Below are 22,651 nucleotides of genomic sequence, written 5' to 3' on the forward strand. Positions count from 1 at the left end.
ATTGCTCTAGAACCAGGCCTTTGGCTGATTAACATTCTATGTCCATTTAATTGTGTTTGTGGGTGGAGGGTTATTGGTTTATTTCTGTTGTTGTTTTATTATGTATTTTGTATTTTTATGTTGTGAACCACCCTGTAATTGTCAGATGATGGGCGGTATACTACTACTACTACTACTACTACTACTACTCTTGCACAATAGCACAAGAAAAGCAGGACAACCCTGCCCCAAATATTTGCAATTAAAAAAAGTTACAGGAGTACAGCTGGAGGTTATGAGGCATGCACTGATTGGAAATGAAGCCATATGTTCTCTCCCAAGCTTTTGCAGGCACAAATTGTATTGAAAACAGGATAGTGTGTTACTGCCCTGATACCATCATGAGCACAAATAGCCATGATTGTGCAGTGAAGGGGACACCTTGAAGGGCCCATAGATTTGCAAGGCAGTCTCGGGCAGAGATACACATCACGGGAGGTACCAGACTGCTTCTGAAAATAACATCGCTGTGTTACGTTCCCCCCCCACCAAAGTGTTCTACATCTTAACCCCATGCTGTGACATCTTGAATTTTTGTGTTTCTCTGCCACCAGCAGCTGGTGAAGAGGGGACAGGAAACACACAATGCAATGATGTCGCAGCATGAGGTACGCGAAGCTCCATGTTATGGGGGCGAGAGGGAGATCTTTAACACGGAGATGCCATTTTTGACAGCTTCCCTATCTCCTGAAACACGTGTTTCCACTTATAGATAAGTCATTGTGTCAACTTCAGGTCCAGTTTGGGAAATATAATAGTTACTTAGTTAGTTCTGTTTTAGTTTGCTTAAGTAGTGGCCTGTCTCCTAGGCTTGTTGCAAGGACGAACAAAATGACGTTGTACACCGCTTTGAGCACTTGGATGACTGATTAGATTTCCTTTCCACAGTTTAAAACCAGCGGGAGTGCACCTTAGGAGTACCATTTCTGTGGAAACATATTGATAGGAGAAACTGAGCTTACTTTTTATTTTTTAGTGTCCTTTGCTTGTTTGAATTACCGGTAACTGAGCAAAAATTTATATGAACAGAAACAGACTGTTATTAAGCATTAACCCTTACAGAACGGCTAATATATCTGTCTTCCTTGGCTGTAGCAAATAAGCCATTCCATACGATGAGGGACATTTGGAGTGAGCTGGACAATTCATCTCTATTGCCATCAGATAGTTGTTTGAGTGGTTCGCATTATGCAGGACTGAAAGAGTTGTTGCAAACTTGAAACAGAGGATCATGCAATGGAAGCTTTTGCTGATGAGTTGGTAGGGGGGAAATTATGACAAAAAATGGCAGCAGGGTTAAATATGGCCTTGTAACCATGAGTCCTTGCTTATATCCTTCAATATCTAAATGGAGTTTTTTATAACATGCATATTAATTAAATTTAATCAATTGATTAACCAGTTAAGAGGTAAACGATTACTCGACAAAGAAGATTGATAACCCAAATCATTATGTATTTATAAAACTGTGCTTGTGGAACAGTGGAGCACCACATTTCCTTCTTTGGAGAGAAGCTCTCTCTAGAAAGAGAACTAGAAAGCTCTCTCTAGTGTTTAATCTAAATTTGATTTTCTTGTAGTTTAAACCCAGTACTAGCTTTTGTTTTCTTTGTTAGTTTTTCATATATCTGTGTTCCTTGGCTGTAGCAAATAAGCCATTCCACACACACACAAACCTTCTTGTAAGCGCTTGATAATGTCATCATAGATTTTAGAAATTGCCAGCTTAGCTTTAAATAAAGGCAACTTTACAGTGAAGGTAAGAAATGCATACAACAAAATTTTAAAGTATGCACTAAAATGAAACCACAACAAAACCTAAATCGGACTCTTCACAAAACGGAACAAAAAAGTGTTTGCCACTTTCCTAGGAGTTATGTCAAAGGAGCCTAGTGGGTAGTGAGTACTGCTGAGTGGGTTCTACCAGTGAAAAGGCTGTGCTGCACATATGCTCCAGCTTCGCTTCCAAAGCACATGGCAATCAGGCCAGAGTCCCTCACCTGCAGTAGCAGTTGGCAGGGGAGGCAGTACTTACCTGACCTCCCATCACCAACAAATAATGAGAGTGAGGGGCAAGATGGCAGCAGAAGCAGTGCAGTGCAGTGCAAATGCACTGGAGGAGCCAATCTGGCATTCTCACCAGTGTGTTTGCACTGCATCAACCTTACCCTCCCTCCACACATGCATGCAGGGAATTATAGGGGTGAAACCAATCCTTTGTGAGGCCCAGAAGATGGTCAGAGGTCCTGTGAAGGAACTACCTTGTTGGGGCAGAGCTGACTGCTGCCTAGACACAAGCCAGTGTCTGATTCTGAAACCACTTGGCTGCTCTGAGCTTTGGCAAGGAACAGGAGATATGAATATAATGTATATATGAGGGCTGCTGCCTGCTTGTCACATTATCAGTGGAAACAACCAGTGGTGCCACTCATGCTGACTCTGCAAATCCTCCCATAATTCTGTTGACATAGACTATCCACAGGTGCCCTATGGTTTGCAGGGAGAAGCACTGAATCAGCAACACTAGAACTCTGGGGAAGGAGTGTGGACAGACGTCATATCAGTTTTAACTCAGGTCAAGAGTATGGATTTCTTAAGGTAGCAGAAAGGCTTTGGATACCATCCAGCCAAGTTAAGCACTTAAAAGTTGAACTGGGAGAATTAAACACATGTTTAAATCTTCCTTGCTGAAATACATGTGACTTGTGAGTGCTTAGATTTGACTGGAGTGTGTCGGTGTGTGTCTTTTACAGGCCAGATGGAGAAGAGAGAAAATCTAGTGCAAGTGGTAACAATTAATTATTCCCCCACTCTGGTGTGTGTTTCTCCCATTTTCCATGCCTTCAGTACTGTCGCGTCTGAAGACAAGCATTCATTTGACATTTAAGATGAATAAAAAGAGATTCCTGGTTTAGCTTCAAACTGCTGTTCAATTTTTTTTATTATTTAAAAAATCCTGGTAAAGAGAGAAAAAGGAGAAAGAAATGGAGAATAATTCCCTGGCATCTGAGTTTAAATCATTGGGCAAGGGGTCCTCCAGTAACAAAGGACACACATGTCCCATTTGGGTGCTTTTGAAAGAAACAAATTATTGGCTCATAGTATTAAATGGAACTGCAGCATTGTAGCCAAACAAAATATGCAATCATACAAACAAGAATTGTTATTAATTGGTCAAGTGGCAAAAAGCTGGTAGAGCCCAGCCCTATCGTTAGGTAGGATAAAGACATCCAGATTTGGGGATACCATTAAAAGCAGCGCGGGAAACTTAAGGCTCTGGCGCTGAATGTGGCCTTCTAGCTCTCTCATTTGGCCCCCAGGACTCTTCCCAGGCTCCCCCACCCCCAGTCTCCAGCCATACCCTTCACGGGTCCTGCTTTGTACCCTCCAGTGTTTTAGCCTGGGTGGGATTTATCTTTGACCTATACTAATGTCCCTTTACTTGCCCATATGGAGGATAGAGAGGGGTGAGTGTAGAAAGTAGCTAACAGTACAGGTAACATTTACACTATTTTCTTCTGTCCGTCACCGGCATGTGCCCCTCCCAGAAGGTGACCCAGATGGGAATGCTGCCCTTGGGCTGAAAAACGTTCTTCAGTCCTGCATTATAAGACACCAAATTCCCAGAGGAGGCGGTGGGGGGTGGGGGAGGGAGATAGAGACAGAATACTGTTTGGGTTTCTTGCCTCAAGCACCAAAATATCTTGGACAGTAGCTCTGACGGTCTGATTGATAACATGGTTTACCTATGGCAGCCGTTTCAGCCATTTTGAGGTCTTTCAAAAAGCTGTGCTTGACTTTGCTCAGAAAGTAAGATGGAAGTCAGAGATAAGATGATTCATGTTTGGAATTGAACTGTGAATCACCTTCTTTATTAGAAGCATGGCTCCTGCTGAGAGTGAAACATGATATCACCCCACCTAGCTTGCACATCTGCTTTGATGATGCTTTTAGTAACTGTGGTTGACCTATACCCATAGAAGTGCCAGGTGCAAATTGAGAGACTGGTCAAGCCCAGGATGCAGCTGGGAATTAACTCCACCAAGTTACTGTCAAGACCTTTTCGCCTTTCAGATAGATGTAAGTTATCTGAATGCCTTACAAAATCAAAACCTAGCTGTGGGACAGTCCCAAGAACCCAAACTAAAATTGTCCTCCCTTGGGCATTTTTTCTAGTTTAACAGTTAATATTCTCAGTTTATGGGCTTGGCCTATGAAAGATGACCATATTTATCATCTGGCAGTCATTTCTATGAGCTGACTTAAAGAATGCAGTTGACTCCTAAGGACCAGTCATGGTGCTTGCCTTAGTTCGGGCAAACTTCTTTCTTAAATCTTTTAATTTAAATTTGAAGCCTCTTTCCCTATTAATCAAGTCACATTTTTTAAACTTGTATCTGTTGGCTGCTGATATAGTAATCTTGGTATGGCCGAGTTCAGATTTCTCTCACCTCTAGTCATTACACTTAATTCTTCATATTGATTTCAACATGGATACTTTCTCTTTCCCATGTAAGATTAATCAGTCTTTATATGCTGTAACCTTCTGTTTGTAAGAAGGTTCTCATTTCCCCCTCTCTCCATATTGTTGTTGGTCTGATATTTGATAGAGGTTGGCAAGGAGGAACATGCTCTGAACCTTTGGATCATTAGAAGCTCTTAATGATCCAAAACACCCACCTATCAGCACGCCTATAGGGCTGAGTGGAATGAAGACTGGCATGCTTTTGGAGTAAAGTTGGATTGTAGTTGTGAAATTTCTGTGGACTATTAGACTCCACTAGTTTGATCTATATGGCCCCAGGGAAGGGTCAAAGCTCAGTGGTACAGCATTTGCCACCTTCAGTTCCCAACATCTGCAGATCAGAAATCTTGGAGAGCTGATGGCCATCAGTATAGACAATACTGATCTAGATGGACCTCTGGAAACTGTAATTCTTTGAGATCCTTCTCTTTCAGAGAATCTTCAGCATCCTCACAAAACTATCATTCCCAGGGTTTTATGAGGTAGCCAAGGTATTGTCCATGCAAGTCTTAATCATCTTTGGCCACTGAGATCAAGGACTGTTTGCTTCCTTGGTTTGGAAATTTTCTAGTGAGCTATTATAGCCCAAACCTAAAATTTGGTTCAAAATGGAAGGTTGGTTGTGTGGATTATTATTATTTTTTAGCAACTTGAATCAAAATCATAGGACTGGACAATGAACTAGCAGCTAAATGTGTATAGTTGGAGTATGTAGCAGCAATCTTTGAGCAGATCTGCACCATGCAATTAAAGCACGCCCAATGTACATTTAAAGCACAAGGCTTCCCTAAAGAATCTTGAGATCTATAGTTCCCCCACAAAGAATTACAACTCCCAGCACCCTTAAGAAACTACAGTTCCCCGGATTCTTTGGGGCATGTGCTTTAAATGTAACGGTGTGTTTGCTGCCTGTGTTGTGTGGGGAAGATCGTTATGGGCTGCCCACTACCGGGAGTGGGAACCTTTTTTTAACTTGGACTTCAGCAGTAAGGGAGGTGCTGCAGTGCTGCATCTGGGAGGAGGGATTGCTGACATGGCTGTTTTGTATGCAGGTGATACCAGGTTTGATCCCTGGTGTCTCCGGGTATGGCTGGGAGAGCCTGCTGCCTGAAACCCCGGAGAGCTGCTACCATTCATTGTAGACAGTACTTAGCTATATTGACCAGTTGGTCTGATTCTGCATAAAGCAGCTCCCAGTGGTGGTAGAGCACATTCTTAGCATGCCGAAGGTCTCAGGTTCAGTTTCTGACATTTCCGGGTAGGGCTGGGAATATCCCCTGCCTGAAACCCTGGAGAGCTTCTGCCAGTCAGTGTGGGCAGTACTGAGGTAGATGAACTAACTAACTTGCTATCAGGCAGCTACCTATGTTCTTACACACAATGGACTTGTTAGTCCATTGCGAATCTAGCAAGTGGTAGAGCCTCTGCAATGCCTAGTATCTTGTGATAGTGTTGAGAAAAGACTCCTGCTTAAAACCCCGGAGAGCCACTGCTGGGGCTCATCCACACTTCCGAGAGGTTTTCCCACCCCTTTCCGTGGGAAAACCCACCGTTTATAGCTGAAACAGAGCAAACATCAACCTGTGGAAAACCTGATTGATGTTTGCTCCGATTCAGTGGCAAAGTGTGTGTTTTCCTAGGGGAAAGCAGTGGGATAACTGGAAGTGTGGATGAGCCACTATACAGTGGTACCTCGTGTTAAGTACTTAATTCGTTCCGGAGGTCTGTTCTTAACCTGAAACTGTTCTTAACCTGAAGCACCACTTTAGCTAATGGGGTCTCCTGCTGCGACCACGCCGCCAGAGCCCGATTTCTGTTCTTATCCTGAAGCAAAGTTCTTAACCCGAAGCACTATTTCTGGGTTAGTGGAGTGTGTAACCTGAAGTGTATGTAACCTGAAGCGTATGTAACCCAAGGTACCACTGTATTGAGTAAGATGAATTCAGTATAAACAGTTTCCTATGTTCCTCTGTTTCACTGAACCCTGAATGGCTACTTCTCCTATAAATGTCAATTGTGTACAGATACTAAAAAATGTTGGACGCTGCCTTTCCTTTCACAAACAAGGAAAGCTTTCCCAAAGCCTGTTGGCGCATTGGCTGGCATATTCTTCCATTACTGACTTGGCAGAATTAAGTGCTTAAATGCTTAGCTCTAGAGCATTTCCCCTCTTGCCTTCCCCACAGCAATGGCATCTTCGCTTCCGCAGTTCCTTCCCAATTGGCCTTTCTGGTTTGCTTTCTGGTGGTGGCTGCTGTGGACATGCCTGGAGGCCACTATAAACCAGCTTGAAAGGTTTTTCCCCCCTGTTTCTCCCCCACCCACCCCCAAAGAAAAGAAAAGAAAAGTAGAGCATTACTTTCTTAAAAATGTTAAAATCTTTGCTAACTTTTAAAAGTGAACATAGCTTAGGACTGTGGACTAGTTTGTGAAAAGTTTGAATAAATGCAGGTTGTAGGTGTGTATATATACCGTTTAATGCCAAAACAGGTTTCTGAGCAGTTCACAAAGTACAAAAAGCAGGAACACAGACAGAAAATACCACCACCACTCCTCCATTTTCCCTGTTTGGTCACTTTTTAAAGGGCTAATTCAACTTGGGACCCTCCAAAGTAAATTCAGCTGTTTATTGTGGCCTGACTGGTCTTTGTTTTTGCAATCCTAGACAGGCATTGAAAGGATTAACAAGCCCACTAGGCCACTAAATGTGACTGGCTTGAGCCCCCTTCAAACCAGTGGGTATTTGGGTGAGTGTATTCTGCAGCATATCATTGATGCAGTAATATTTCTTTAATTGTGGATTTATAATGGACTATCCACACACCATTCCACTTTATTAGTTATTTTGCGATGCTTCCCCAACTTAACTGCATTATTTCCGTTTGAAGGGGCATTCTTGTTCTATACCGAGGTATGAAAAGTTGCAGAATTTCAGTAGGAAACTACAGGGCATGCACAGATTGGAAATGAAACAGTATGTCTCCTTTTGCAGACACAAAATATTGAAAACATGATTGCTTATGGCTGCCCCAGTATCATCATTAGCGCAAAGAACCATGAATGCACAATAATAAAAAAAGTCATATGGCTGGCTTTGTACATACATTTTAAACTTTGCAAACCTGCTTTGAAATCAGCCTCATCATTTGAATTGGCAAGCCACATTTCCAGAAACTATCATCCACATTTTAAAAGTTACTATCACCCCCATATTGTGTGCTATAATAACCATGGTTTAAAATGCAACCTAGAATATCTGGCTGAAGAGCTTAGTCTGTCAAACTATACCTCGAAAGGAATGACTTTAACTTTCTACTCTCAGTCAGCCTGTTTGTAAAATGGAATAATAATGAGTCTAATGATGGCATTGCAGGGGGGAATGAATGAGTTAAGGATTGTAAAGCACTTAGTACTGGTAGCGTATTTCATGGAATGATACATACTAATAATTAAATTTTCTTTGCTTTGTACATTCATGAAAAAGATCTCATGTTATGGGGTGATTTGTCTTCTTAATTGCGTCCATGTACCAATACATACTCCTTCTAAGCCTTTCTAATGGCAAACAAGGTATCTGCACAACAGAGAGAGTGATTCATCCCACTGTCGGTTAGTATTTCTGCTCAGTTTATTACCCACATGTTATTTAGTCATACCTCCCTTCTCTCCCTCTCATCCATCCTTCCGTCTACTCTAAAATGGTCCAAATCGGACAATTTATCTTAAGAGAAGAAAATATGGAAATTGGATAATTGACTGAGACCAGGTATACAAAACACACTTCACCAGCCTTGAAATAACTGTTCTGGCTTCCCTAGAAATGTCCCCCAGTCCATTTCTGAACACAATTCAAAGTGCCGATTTGCACTGTTAATGCCTTAAGCAATTTGGGATCGGGGCCCTTAAAGGGCTGCCTTCTTCTGCTTGAACCTGCTCAAGTGCAGAGCCTGCTGGATCAGGCCAATGGCCTGAGGGTGCTGATCTCACAGTGGGCAACCAGATACCTGTGGGAAGCCCCCAAGCAGCATCGCAACATTTCCCCCACTCATTAATTCCAGCATTTCCGAGGGACTATTCAAGAATGTAACTCCCTTAGCTGCGTTCCTTCCTATTACTGTAAGTAGAATTCCCACCTGATTCAGATATATGTTCATACAGGCTGTGCAGAGTTTGAGTACCGTACAAGTGTTCCTGCATCATTCAGAAGGTGGTATGTGTCTCTGCGCTTACTCTGGCATTTTTCTAGCTATTGCAACAAATTCCAGAGGAATTTAAGGTCCTGAGAAGATTTGCTGTAGCAACTCAGTTCTAGTAATGGTTTTTGTTTGCTTGTTTGTTTAAAGACTTGCTTTGACTCTGTTCCTGAAAAGTTGATGACCCTTGATTATCCGTAACCTTGGTTAGGCAAGTTCAACGAAGGCAAAGCTGATCAGCACAAAGGCAAAGTCTTCAGCCTGGGGGGGGGGAGGGGGGGAGGGAGGGAGGGAAGGGAGAGAGAGGAGTCAAAAACTCTTGTTGTCTCTTGTTGCAAGTCAGAGAGTTGGCACGACTGCTTCTCCAGCAGGGCAGGGAAGGAGGTGGCACAGCAGGGGCCCTTCTGTCTGGCCCACTCTCTACTCCATGTTCTCATTTCCCTTCCTGGCTCCTAGGAGCAAACACAGTGTGTTTTCTCCCCCTCCTCCTTCTGCCACTTTGGCAGGGCAAAGAGAGAGCCCAGGTGGCGCTCGCCCATTGATCCAGCCTTGACGGAACAGTGCAATGGCTGGTCATGTGACAGGAGTCACTTGCGGATATCCTTGTCTCATGGACACTCCCGCTTGCTCTGCTTCCATCCAGACTTGTTGCCTTCGAACTTGGATTCTGCAGGAGCTTCAAGACTGGGGCTTGCCAATTTGTGCAGCATGTGGTGGGAATATATAATAGTGATAGACCCCAAAGCTGCAAGGGAGAGAATGTAACCACCAACAGCAGCAGTGGTTGACCAAAATGTCTTTCACCTTTTTTTGTACTCTTCAACCAGCATGGTCCAGATGAAGAAATTTGTGGGATGCGTGGATTAAACCTGTCTCAATGGAACCCGTTAAAAGCAAATATTGCTTACTAAAAATTAGATGTGCTTACTCCACTTGATGTTCACATCCTTTAAATGGACTGTCCCTTAATTTTTATCATTATCTTTGGTGAGAGGAAGATGCTCTGCAGATGCTCAAAAGCACTCTTCATTCCTCACTAGCGAATTAGGCATTTTCAGAGCCCAGCAGTGTTTCAGATTGGAAAAACGGGGTCTGTTTTGGATAGAAGGTAAATGTCCTTATTTGGCACTGAATGTTAAGGTGGTTTTCCCAGTGATTATGCTATTAAAAAAAATCTGCAGGGGGAGATTCCCATTTCGTTAAAAGTATTATCTTAGGCACACAGGTACAGTATTGTTCTCCAATACTACCTTATTATTGATGTTCAGTGGGGCTATAGCACAACAAAACTGGGTCAACCCACCCACCCTGAATATTTGTGGTATGAAAAGTTACTGGATTTCAGCATGAAATTACAAGATGTGCATCAATTGGAATTGAAGCCACCCCAAAACTTTGGTAGGCACAAAATGTATTGGAAGTGGGCTTGCATAGGACAAGCGATAGTATCACAAACACAAATCATATTGAATGCGTAATAAAAAGGATGTCTGGAGGAGCACTAGGATAGAACTGTTCCCTTCAGACCCTGTTTGTGAGCTTCTCCGAACAACCTGACTAGCTACATTAGGAGACAGGACAAAATCCTACTGACATGCAACACCCCCCCCCCCATCCTAAAACTGCATACAGTATTAAGGATCCCTCAGTGTTGAAATGTGAAACAAGGTTTCACAGACTTTAAAATGCTTCCTTCATAAGCTACAGACAATCCTGATGACAGTTTTGAGGCAGGTTAGGGAAAGTTCCATCCTTGGACAGCGTTAGGGTTCTGCCTCGAGTCTTGGCAAAGCAGCGCTCCAGATTGGCTGGATTAGTATGATTTACTAAACAGAGGCCTCCTCTGCCATGCTTGGCCTGGGTGCACTCCAGCCCTTGCCTAGCAGTAATCCATTGCTTAATTTTCATATGCTGAGAGAAACTGTGCCGTGGCACTTGTGGCTGAAGGGGAACGTAGCCTGGGATTTTGCACACGCATTTGCGCTAGAAATTAATAAAAAAAATCTGTGCCAGGGTAATTCAAACATTGCACAAAGAAAAACTGAACTCTGCATTAATTATTCAAAGCAGGTAAATTTTCATATATTTGCATTTTACCCTAGTTTATTGTGCCCCTCCCCTTTCTAACTACTGCAGGAGATATCAAGCATTTCAAAATGTATTAGAGGCCCAGTCTGTGGGACTTCTAGATTCCCACAGAATCTCAAGCTTTTCTTCCAAAGTTTCCTGGACTAGAAACCTCCTAGTGCTGAATTCAAGACTCAGTCCCCAATACTGTGCTTGTGCAGAATGACAATGCACAGCACTGGACACAGGTGTCTTGAGAGTAAGCTTGAAACCAGTTTCTTCTTGCACTCATGATTTGAGAACATTAATGCCTGGTCAGGTGCATGGGAAATATCTTATGGAAACTTATTTGTTCTGATACAGTCTTGTATTATCCATGCAATTCAGCCATATGCTGCAAACTTTATGTGGAGACCATATAAATCCATGTGGTGACCAGGACAGTGCAGTTTGATGCACTCCACATTTCTGGGTACCATGGCTGCATAGGGACTCTGCAGAGCTCCTTCTTACAAGGGAATTCCATTGGCATTTCCAAAGGGAATTTTGGGGTGTCACTTTTCAAGGCTCATCTTCACAGCTTTGAGGGACAAAAAAATAAATAAATGTTTGGGTTTTTTGAAAGCTGAGGTGCTTGGGCTGCTGATTCGTATGTCCACTTACCACAATCTATCCTTTTTTCCCCTGCACTTCCATGCAACAGTGAAGTATGCAGAGCCATGTCTCTGGTCAACATGGTTAAGGGATCAACATCCCTTAAACTGAGGCTGTTGCATTTGAGTTTGTTTGTGATTCAGAAGCAGAAGGAGGGAGGACATGGGCAGGTGGCTAGTCTTGCAGCCACCTAGGGTGCTTCTCCCAAATCCTCTCTTGGAGCAGCCTTTGTGTAGGCCTTTGTGTTTACAGTTTTTATGCCCAGATGGTTGCAAGCAGATGAAGACATTGAAGAGAGGAGGAATGTGGGAGGGAGGGACAGACACATGATGTACCTAAGTGTGCATGCTCTCCTACCTAGGCTTTCAGGAGCATCTCTACCCTGAGTAACAAGGTATGGGGGCAGGACCTGCTAAATGCAAGAGAGTCCCAGATTGGGTCCACATATTCGCAAATTTTGATACTGCCTGAGTGCAGCAACCCTCTTCCTGTTTGTGATTCCCAGCCCATATTCAGAAGCATACTGCCTCCGGCAGTGGAGGTAGAACTTCGCCGCCGTGGTCATAGCTTTATCTTCCGTAAATATGTCCCATCCTCTTCCTAAACTAGGGGGTTTAGGAAACAGCCACACAACCTTTTCTGTTGCATGGCTTGTGGGTTGGGGAGGGATCCTCATGCCATTGCAGTAAGCTGACGCCACAAGTTCATGGGGAGAGGGGAGGGAAATGGGGAGACTCTAAGTTGTATAGTCACTTTGTACATTGCCCACAGGCGGAGGAAAAAACAGCTGGGAAAGGGTATCTATTGTATGAAGGGTTGAATTTGGATGGTGTCCATGCTAAAAACAAAATATGGCTGCTTTGCGTTGTCCTGAGCAAAAGCTCGCTCACTTATTGTTAAATTTGCCCTTCCTAGTTGGGCCCCTCCTTCCAATCCTTAATGCATCAGCAATCTTGCATCGACTGTTAAAACATCTCCAGGAGGTAAAATGGTCAGTCAATAGCTTTCATAATTAATCAAGTACTAATAGACAAATTAGAAATTGTGTTTCTTCAAAGCAGGAGGTAAATCACTCATGGATTTTAACTGTCTTTCTCGCCTTGCATTTCTTTCTTTCTTTCTTTCTTTCTTTCTTTCTTTCTTTCTTTCTTTCTTTCTTTCTTTCTTTCTTTCTTTCTTTCTTTCTCTCTCCCTCCTTCCTTCCTTCCTTCCTTCCTTCCTTCCTTCCTTCCTTCCTTCCTTCCTTCCTTCCTTCCTTCCTTCCTTCCTTCCTTCCTTCCTTTCTCTCTCTCTCTCTCTCTCTCTCTCTCTCTCTCTCTCTCTCTCTCTCTCTCTCACCACCATACAGGAATGGTAAAAGTGGAAACTTGTTTTTCATCTGAGCAAATGAAGAAAAATATTACATTTTATACTCCAGTAAATAAATGAAGCCTTTCCCCCCCTATGTAAGAAATCGATACTAGCCTTTACAACAGTTGAAGATGTTATGAAGAAAGTCATTTACCAAATTATGGGACGTAAGGCTTTTATTGATGACTGTAGGTTAGAAATTTTGGCATTGTGAGCGCTGTAATATAATCTGCTGCCCCAACAAGAAGCTGAATGAAATACAGATTATATGGTGAAACTGCAATGCATCATTTGCTATTAGTGGACTGGTAATAATTACCAGTTTCAAAGCTGCTCCCCCTCCATGTAATCTTTACTCTCTGCCGTAACAGCCTTTCTCATTGACATTATGATTATACCAGCTGCCCTTCTGATCCAGAATATCTAGTTGATGGGAATGCTAAAATGCAATTACAAAAACTGTTATGTTGTATCCTCATTATAAGATACAGTGCTATTTCCACTGACCTAATACATAAACTAGCAAAGCAGGGGTGTGTTGCATTGTTAAGCAGACCAGAGGGTGATAGCATCGCTTGCTGCAGTTTTTATAAAAAGCTTCTAGTTTATCACAGCAAAATGAAATGAGAACTATCCACATTGCCAACTGCTTTGACTTCCCTGTTGCCTTCTCCACCCCACTTTGTCCTCTCTGGACCCTCACCCAAAGCCCACAAACAAGCGTTCCGAAATCTGCATGCCCAATTGAGTTTTCCTCTTTCCAGAAGATTTACGTATTTATCTGCTGCCGTCTTCAGTGCCCTGCGCTAAACATCACAGCAAGGTTCATTAAAAAGCTGGCATTGGCAGAAGAATGAAATGTTAAATATTATTCCAAAGGGGTTCCTTTAAAGCAACCAAAATGTTAAACACCTGCCAGAGATGGCTGAATCTCTTTTTCTTCCTCCCTCCAATTTCTCTCTTTCTCTCTCTCTCTCTTACTCACCCAATTCAGATTGTCAGACTAAATGTATAATAATAGAGAAACCTGAAGCTACGAGCAGGGGTTGGGGGGGGGCGCTCTGTGTGAGTCGCAGTAGACATAACTGTAAAGCTGCCTGCCTGTCATTTTCCAAAGTCATTTATTCAACACATTGTATAATGAAAATCCCCCTTATAAAGCTTTTTCTTCTCCTTCTTTGAAGTGAGGAGGAAAACAAGAACAATGAAGATCACTTGATAGGGGGACCAGCGTTTTTCTTTCAAAACCCATCCACTTCATACTTCCCTCCCTCCTCTCTACCCGCACGTACATTAGGCATATGTTTGGAAACCTAATTTTGGCATCTACTGTCTAATCTTGTAAAAAAGATTTGCCCACAAGTGGGTTATATTGAGTGAGATTATAAACACCGCCGTAAAGTAAATCACAGGTCAGCCTAGAAGATCAGCACACAGTCAAATACCATTGTAAGCCTTGCTTGTTCAAAGACTAGTACAGTATATAGAAATACACTCTGTGTGTGTGTGTGTGCGCGCGCGCCCCCCATGCATTCCCAGGAAGAGCTCGACAGTTTCCGCATTTTCAAAGTGGTTTGTTAATGTCACAATTAGCTGCCAAGATATTTATTTATGCTAATTTTTGCTGTCCTCTCAATGCCCCCCATTGTTTTTGGTGGAAACAGACCACTGAAAGAGAACAATAAGGATCTATCCCTTTTACAGTTTATTTTTTTCTCTCCAGTTCATATGATGCTGCCTTATACTGTTCAGACAGTTGGTCCATTTAGCTTCAGCAACACCCATCCCAAAACCTCATAGATAGAGAGGTATTTCCTTGCTTCCAAAGAACCTTTATGTAAAGATGCTGGGTGTTGAACTTGGGACCTTGACATCCTCTCCCATCAAACCACACAGTCCTTCGCCATTTTGTTGGACTGCATTTCCCATCATGCCCAACCATTGGCAAGACTGGCTGGTGTTGATGGGGGTTAAAGTCTTAACCATTTCTGGAGGCTCATGGTTTTCTCATCTCTGGCCTGGCAGAACTGCACTGAATGTGACAGTCCTGTTCCTAATGGGGGAAGCAGAATTTCCTTCAGTGAGCACATAAATGCTGTGAACTTCAGGCAGGCGCCCTTAAGCATCTCTGTGTCCGTGCATCAGGGCTCTCACATATTTGTACAAGCTATTTATGGATATATGTCTGCTGCAGGTGTATGTAGCAGAATTGCAGTGTAAAATGTGGAGTTGTTCTTGGGAATGACAGCATCAGGGATTCCCAAGGGGGCAACTACCAAGGGGGTACAAAGAACCGTTGTTGGTGATTGTCCAAGCTACCTGACTATTTGCAAGGGAAAACTAAAGAGGATAAGCATCACTGCCCTTTTCTGTCAAGGGACTAGACTCAACAAGTAGATGGCAAACAACAACAACCAACTTCCACCCTCCCAGCTCCAGTTGTAGCACTCGCTAGTTGACAGGCCAGTCCTACCATTAGGCAGAGTGAGGCAGCTGCCTCAGGCAACAGAGGTGAGGCATTGGATATTCTCTACCCCCTATGTTAGCGTGTTCCCCTCAGGTGTGGTGGAGGATGCTGACCAATCACCAGTGCTGAAGTAAGAGTTAACTGCAAGTCCAGAAAGCAAGGTGGGAGGACCATCTCGTCCTTGCCTCAGGCTGCTAAATGTATTGGGCCAGCTCTGCTAGGTGATATTTAAATGACAGTACACCAAGGGATTCAATGTGGGGTAGCAGAGTAGACTTAATACTGGGTAGGGCAAAGTTGAGATCCTACAGCCAGAGACGTGAGGTTGCCCCCAAGATTGGGAGGGCGCAATGCTGTTGCGCGTGTGCGATGTCATGCGCATTGTGGAAGGCCGAGTGCTCTGGAGGAGATGGCCACTGGACTTGCGGTGTACAACATTACATGCGCATAGGGCTGCTTGAAAATTGAGGGGGCCCACCCTTCCTAAAACAAATATTGAGGGGATCAAGGTGTCTCGGCCCCCAATAGTAGGCACACCTGCTTATTGGCCAACCACGGGCCAGTCACATGGTTGTTATCAGTATAGCAGGAAGCAGGACCATGTGATACCGGTTAAAATAAATTGTTACTTATACAGTAGATAGATATATCAAATTTCAGATATATAGCTGCATTTCAAAATGACATTTACAGTGTTAAGCATTTTAAAGAAAAGCAAGATGGCTCCTGTAGGTTTCTTCTATTTAGCCCCTCTAAATTTGGATATTCAGCTAGTTTCTTAGCCAGATGTTGGATCCAAGTTATCCAAATCCATGTTTATCTAGCTATCCAGCCATCTGGTTATCTAGTTTTGTTTGGGTGACCCATAAGCCAGTTGGAGAAAGAAAGGCTGTGCTATATCATATATTTCAAGCTTCATTTTCTCATCTGACAGCTTGAAACAAGGTTTTTTACAGAATAAGTTTTTTAAAAAAACAAAAATCACATGCTTCCAAATGAGGACTGGCATATAATTAATTGGCTTAGGCTCTGATCCTATGAGATATGCACCCTTTTCTTTGGCATGTATTTTCATAATTTATTTAAGCAGGACTTACTTGGAAATCAGTACGGTTAGGACTGCAACACTAGACCATAACCATGTGCACTAAAATACTTCCTTGGAAGTAAACCAGAAAATGTATATTTAAATAATCTCATTAAAAATTAGTGGAGGTACCTAAATTTGAAGTTACTCAATGCCCATAGGTTAAATACTGTTAGGATCACAGTATCCTATGATCCTCCAATAATGGATCAGATTAATCCCATGAGACCATAGCAGAACTACTCCAAATCCAGAGACTTGATACTTCTGGCTTTAGATTACTATTATAGCAGTGCATATCTACATAGCAGTATGCCCCACTGAGCTCAATGGGTCTTACTCTTAAGTAAACTATGTTTAGGATTATGGCCACAATGTGCATTGGTATAAAGGCCTTAGCTATATGTGGAGTGTATCTGCTTATGTGTTAAAGTGTTTGCGCTTATTGCTGAAGGAAAGGAATGACTTTCAAGAAAGAGTAAAAAGAGTCGACAAATACCAGGCATATAAAGCAGAGGTTTATAAAATTATTCATGATGTAGAAATATGAAATATTAGAACTGGGGGGGCGGGTGTCATCAAATGAAATTGGTTGACAGATGATTGGGGGTGGCTTTAGAAAAGGATCAGACACAATCCCAGAGTTGAGAGGTCTATCTTGATGGCTAAGTGGGACCTTCATGTCCAGAGGTAGTTTGTCACTGAGTGCCAGTTCCTGGGGATCATCAACAGTTGGAGTTGGTTATTGCCTCTAAGCCCAGCTTGTGGGTTTCCAGGAAGCATCCAGTTGGCCATGGTGGGAAGCAGGATGGGAGACTAGGAAGATCTTGGGTCTGGTCCAGCAGCAGGTCTTGTCAGACGTTCTTAAGGAAGCTATTTGGTTATTAAACATTGATGCTACTGTGGTGTTTTGTTTTGTTTGTTGCAGGTAAAGATGAACCCAGCAGCTACACATGTACAACATGTAAACAGCCATTCAACAGCGCCTGGTTTCTCTTGCAACACGCACAGAACACTCATGGATTAAGAATCTACTTAGAAAGTGACCACGGAAGCCCCCTAACACCGCGGGTTGGTATCCCATCAGGACTAGGTGCTGAATGCCCTTCACAGCCACCGCTCCACGGGATCCACATTGCAGACAATAATCCCTTTAACCTCCTTAGAATACCCGGATCGGTTGGAAGAGAAGCTTCGGGTCTCGGAGAAGGGCGCTTCCCTCCCACCCCGCCTTTGTTTAGTCCCCCTCCAAGGCATCACTTGGATCCACACCGCATAGAACGCCTGGGTGCCGAAGAAATGGCCCTTGCCACCCATCACCCCAGTGCCTTTGACAGGGTGCTGCGACTCAACCCCATGGCCATGGAGCCCCCAGCAATGGATTTCTCCAGGCGGCTTCGGGAGTTAGCTGGAAACACCTCTAGTCCGCCATTGTCACCGAACCGGCCCAGTCCTATGCAAAGGTTACTGCAACCATTCCAGCCAGGCAGCAAGCCACCCTTTCTGGCCACGCCGCCTCTCCCTCCTCTTCCCGCTCCTCCCCCTTCCCAGCCTCCCGTCAAATCCAAGTCCTGTGAATTTTGTGGGAAAACCTTCAAGTTTCAGAGCAACTTAGTTGTGCACCGCCGCAGCCACACTGGAGAAAAACCTTATAAGTGCAACCTTTGCGACCACGCGTGCACTCAAGCAAGCAAGCTAAAGCGCCACATGAAAACTCATATGCACAAATCCTCCCCAATGACAGTGAAGTCTGACGATGGCCTCTCCACGGCCAGCTCCCCAGAGCCTGGAACCAGTGACCTTGTTGGCAGTGCTAGCAGTGCCCTAAAATCTGTAGTGGCCAAGTTTAAGAGTGAGAATGATTCCAATATGATTCCAGAAAACGGGGATGAAGAAGAAGAGGAGGAGGAGGAGGAGGAAGAAGAGGAAGAGGAAGAAGAAGAGGAGGATTTGACTGAAAATGAACGGCCAGACTATGGGTTTGGCATTAATCTAGAAGCAGCTCGTCACCATGAGAACAACTCCCGGTCTGTCGATGAGAACCGCTCCATGCCGGATGTCATGCAAGGGATGGTTCTGAGCTCCATGCAGCACTTCAGCGAGGCCTTCCATCAGGTCCTTGGGGAGAAACATAAACGAGGGCATTTGTCCGAATCTGAGGTACATAGAGACACTTGCGACGAAGACTCGGTAGCTGGTGAATCCGACCGCCTCGACGACGGCGCTATTAATGGTCGGGGGTGTTCCCCTGGTGAATCTGCCTCTGGAGGTTTGTCAAAAAAGCTGCTCTTGGGTAGCCCGAGTTCCCTAAGCCCTTTCTCTAAGCGCATCAAACTTGAAAAGGAGTTTGACCTTCCCGCAACAGCTATGCCTAACACTGAAAATGTTTACTCCCAGTGGCTAGCTGGGTACGCTGCCTCCCGGCAGCTAAAAGATCCATTCCTCAACTTTGGAGACTCCCGACAATCGCCTTTTGCTTCCTCCTCCGAACACTCCTCCGAAAACGGAAGTTTACGCTTCTCGACGCCTCCTGGGGAGATGGATGGAGGGATATCAGGCCGCAGCGGTACAGGAAGTGGAGGGAGCACCCCGCATATTAGTGGTCCAGGCCCTGGAAGGCCTAGTTCAAAAGAGGGCAGACGCAGCGACACTTGTGAGTACTGTGGGAAAGTCTTCAAGAACTGTAGTAACCTCACTGTCCACAGGAGGAGCCACACTGGGGAAAGGCCTTATAAATGTGAGCTGTGTAACTACGCGTGCGCCCAGAGTAGCAAACTCACCAGGCACATGAAAACGCATGGTCAGGTGGGGAAGGACGTTTACAAATGTGAAATTTGTAAGATGCCTTTTAGCGTGTACAGTACCCTGGAAAAACACATGAAAAAATGGCACAGTGATCGAGTCTTGAATAATGACATAAAAACTGAATAGAGGTATATTAACATGTCCCCCTTCTCCTCCCTTTCCCCAACCAACTCCCCACCCCACCCCCACCCCACCCCGGTGTAGAGATTTTCTAGTCCCTTGTGAGTAAAATAATGGAAGCTAAGGATGATATTAAGAAAGTGCTAGTCACCAGCACACCTGTTTTCATTTTCATTTTTTATTTTTTTCATTTTTTCCTCTTTTCGTTTCTGTTTTCACCATTTGAATGCATGGTCTGTATTGGGGGCAATACTACGCAAACATTGAGCCTTTCTCTTGTGCAATAATTTACATGTTGTGTATGTTTGTTAATTTTTTTGAAAAAAATTAGACAGCATGTATGGTATGTTATGGCTGTTTTTTTAAAAAAATTGTCCCCTGATTGGTTGCTGAGCAAACAAAATGATAATACCCACCCACCCACCCAAATACTAACTCAGACAGCTATGTACCCATTTCCTGTAATGTTCCAGGAAAAAGAGAGGGGGAAGGAAAATCAGAATAACGAAATCATTTTTTAACAGAACCAACCATGCTACGTGCATTCTGTGACACATATCATGCACAGTTTTGTTTTGAAATGTATAGGGGCAATGTTCTTTGAATTAACCCTCTCTGGACAGATGGATAACACTGAAAAGGGAAAAGGGTATTCCACGGTGTTATCTCAATTTCTGTCTTTAAAAGGATGTTAACGTATCAGTTGTTTTTGTGGTGGGGGAGGGACGGGAAAAAGTAGGCCTTTAATTGAAAAATAAGGACATAAAAGAAAAAAAGGTAAATTTGTACTATCATTTGGTTTAAGAAATGGAAATCCGAGTGCCTTGAATCTATTTAAGCCATGTTGGTGGCAACCCTACTTGTTCTAAACTTGTAGCTCAACTTTCGCACTGGGCAATGTAAACGAGTCCTTTAGGACCTAGCCGATAACTCTATATTGTATTTCTCACAACAGTGGCTACCTAAATCAAATAATTAAGAAAGGAAACCCAATACGTCCTAGTTAATCATCATTCGATCCTACCCATGCACTCCTGTTCCAACTAACCTCCGCCCAAAGTCACCTAATTCAAAGGGTTGTAGCCAGTCTTAGTCCTACTTAAGAGTAGCTCCATTGAAAAGAATGGAGAAGACTAATTTAAGTGCATTGATTTCAGAGGATTTACTCTGAGTATAACTTAGTTGAATACAACCCAAATTGATTCCCCTCCAGAGTGTTGAAAACATCCCGGGACCATTGCAGATGATCTTTCTCTCATCCTGTTACCCAACCAGTACCCTGTCTCCCTCTCTTTGCCCCGCCCCCTTGCAATTTTGAGATTCTGATCATTATTCTGATGATTAAAAAATAAGAAGAAAATGAATGTGAAAAGTGCAGAAGGCCTTGAAAGATGATTAAATACACTAGGAAGAAAATTCATGTTTTAAAGATTTTACCAATATCTTTTAGTGATTCTGGCACACAAAAGGACACAAAACCTAAAAGGAAGAAGAACGAAAATAAGTAAATATCCGAATTAAGTTGGTTGTCAACTTGACAATCAAATTAGAAACGTACAACCTTGCATACCTACCGCATATCAATCTATTGATCTCTCTCTCTATATAGGGGAAAGACATATAAAACAGTCCGGCAATAATATTTTACTGAGTGTAACACATAGCAAAAAAAACCATACAGTGATTTATTAGCACAATGTGGTACTGCTTGCCATTTAAAACTAAGAACAGGTTATAAGCTAATATTGATATGATGATTAACTATGAACTATTAAGATTTGCCTTGAAGTGTGACATTCTGAAAAAGAAGAAGAGAGAAAGATAATTTTAAAAAGAGTAGCAGAGAGTATGTCTGTGCTCCCTAAAAGTTGTACTTCATTTTGTTTCTTTTTACCATATGCTATGTGCTCGTTGTGTTGACATGGGAAAAGGATTCATTGTTTTTATGATTAAGCTAGGATCTTCCCCTTTGGATGTTCACATAGCACTTGACTCTGCCTGTTGTGTACGTCTCTTTTTCCTTTAATCAGAGGTACACAGGTTGAGTATAAAAAAAAAACCTTTTAAGACTGCTCAGATAGGACAATTTAAATGCACTGTACAATTTTCCCAGTTTACAGGTCTCTATACTTTTAAGGGAAAAATTGCAAGATTAATGAAAAAAAAAATTTTTTAAATATATATGAGCATGATCTCATGATGAGCATATAAGAAACTCTGCCAGCTTGCCGTTTTACTTGACTTAATGACTGGGACTCAACGTTACGGCGCTGTGAATGGGAACAGGTCGTACAATTATATAAAAAATAACGAATGATTGCTCTCACTCCTACAGTGCAAGGATGGGTTTGGTTTTTTTTTGTACAAAACTTTTTTAAATATAAATGTTATGATTTTTTTTTTAACTAAAACACTTCATTTTGTTTAGGGGAGAAAAAAAACAAACTTGTATTTTAGGGTTCATTGTCTTGGTGGTGTACAAGACTTGCTCTTCATTGAAAACCAGTAGTGGAAAATCCTATGCCTTGGTTATATACACAACTCTTCAGGTTGTAAAATAAATACATTGGGGAAAGGGTTAAGAATATATAGTACTTAAAATATAGGAAAATGCACACTCCTGTTGGTTCCTATGCTAAGAAGAAGAGAAAACAAACAAACAAACAAACAAGAAGAAAAACACATTTATGGTCTCTTTTTTCTGTAATTTCTAGAATGGTATTTGAATTTAATGTTCACCTAGAGTAGGCACTATAGTATTTATAATGAAGCTTGTATTTTTAACTGTTGCTTGTTTCTCTTTAAAAAAAAGAAAAGAAAGAAAAGGTATCATTGTACCTTTTTTTGGTAGTGGAAAAACACACATACACACATGCACACACACACACACACACAAAACAAACAGGCTGCCACAGTATATTTTTTTAATTTGGCAGGATAATATAGTGCAAATTATTTGTATGTTTGAAAAAAACCATTTTTTTTTTAGAAGAAAAAGTGTGACATTGTACAGATAAGAGGCCATATAATGGCTGTTTTGGGGGGAGGGAGGGTGGGGAGGAAAAAAAAGAGAGAGAAAGAATCTGTTTGAATGTCGCACTTAATGAGCATTGCAGATGGCTGTACATATCAAAAGGGGTTACTTTTCTTTCCGCTGCCATATTGTATGCAGTAATGCAAGGTGATGATGTTGGTTTGTTCCGTAGTGTGCTCTTTCGTCCCCTTTTTTCTTCTTCTCTTACCCCTTTACATTCCAGCATCTTTAAAAATAAAAATCTTCATATGCAGTAAAAGGAGAAAAAAAAATTAAAAAAACTAGAACGAAAGGAAGAAAAAAAAATTAA

At 42.6% G+C, this 22,651-nt stretch overlaps 1 protein-coding gene across 3 annotated transcripts in view; it reads left to right on the forward strand.

Annotated features, from left to right (window-relative positions):
- The window catches only part of BCL11A (BCL11 transcription factor A), a 249,058-nt gene that overhangs the window by 209,326 nt on the left and 17,081 nt on the right, over positions 1 to 22,651 (forward strand). For 2 of the 3 annotated variants that reach the window (XM_081903918.1, XM_081903917.1), the window contains exon 3: positions 17,311 to 22,622. In XM_081903918.1, coding sequence (XP_081760044.1) covers positions 17,311 to 19,313 — 2,003 coding nt within the window. In that variant the 3' untranslated portion in view covers positions 19,314 to 22,622. Of the gene's footprint in view, positions 1 to 17,310; positions 22,623 to 22,651 lie in introns of those variants that run through there. The other variant, XM_081903919.1, reaches the window with a different exon arrangement.

This window comes from Podarcis melisellensis (genome assembly GCF_964234715.1).
Source record: "Podarcis melisellensis genome assembly, chromosome: 3".
NCBI lineage: Eukaryota > Metazoa > Chordata > Lepidosauria > Squamata > Lacertidae > Podarcis > Podarcis melisellensis.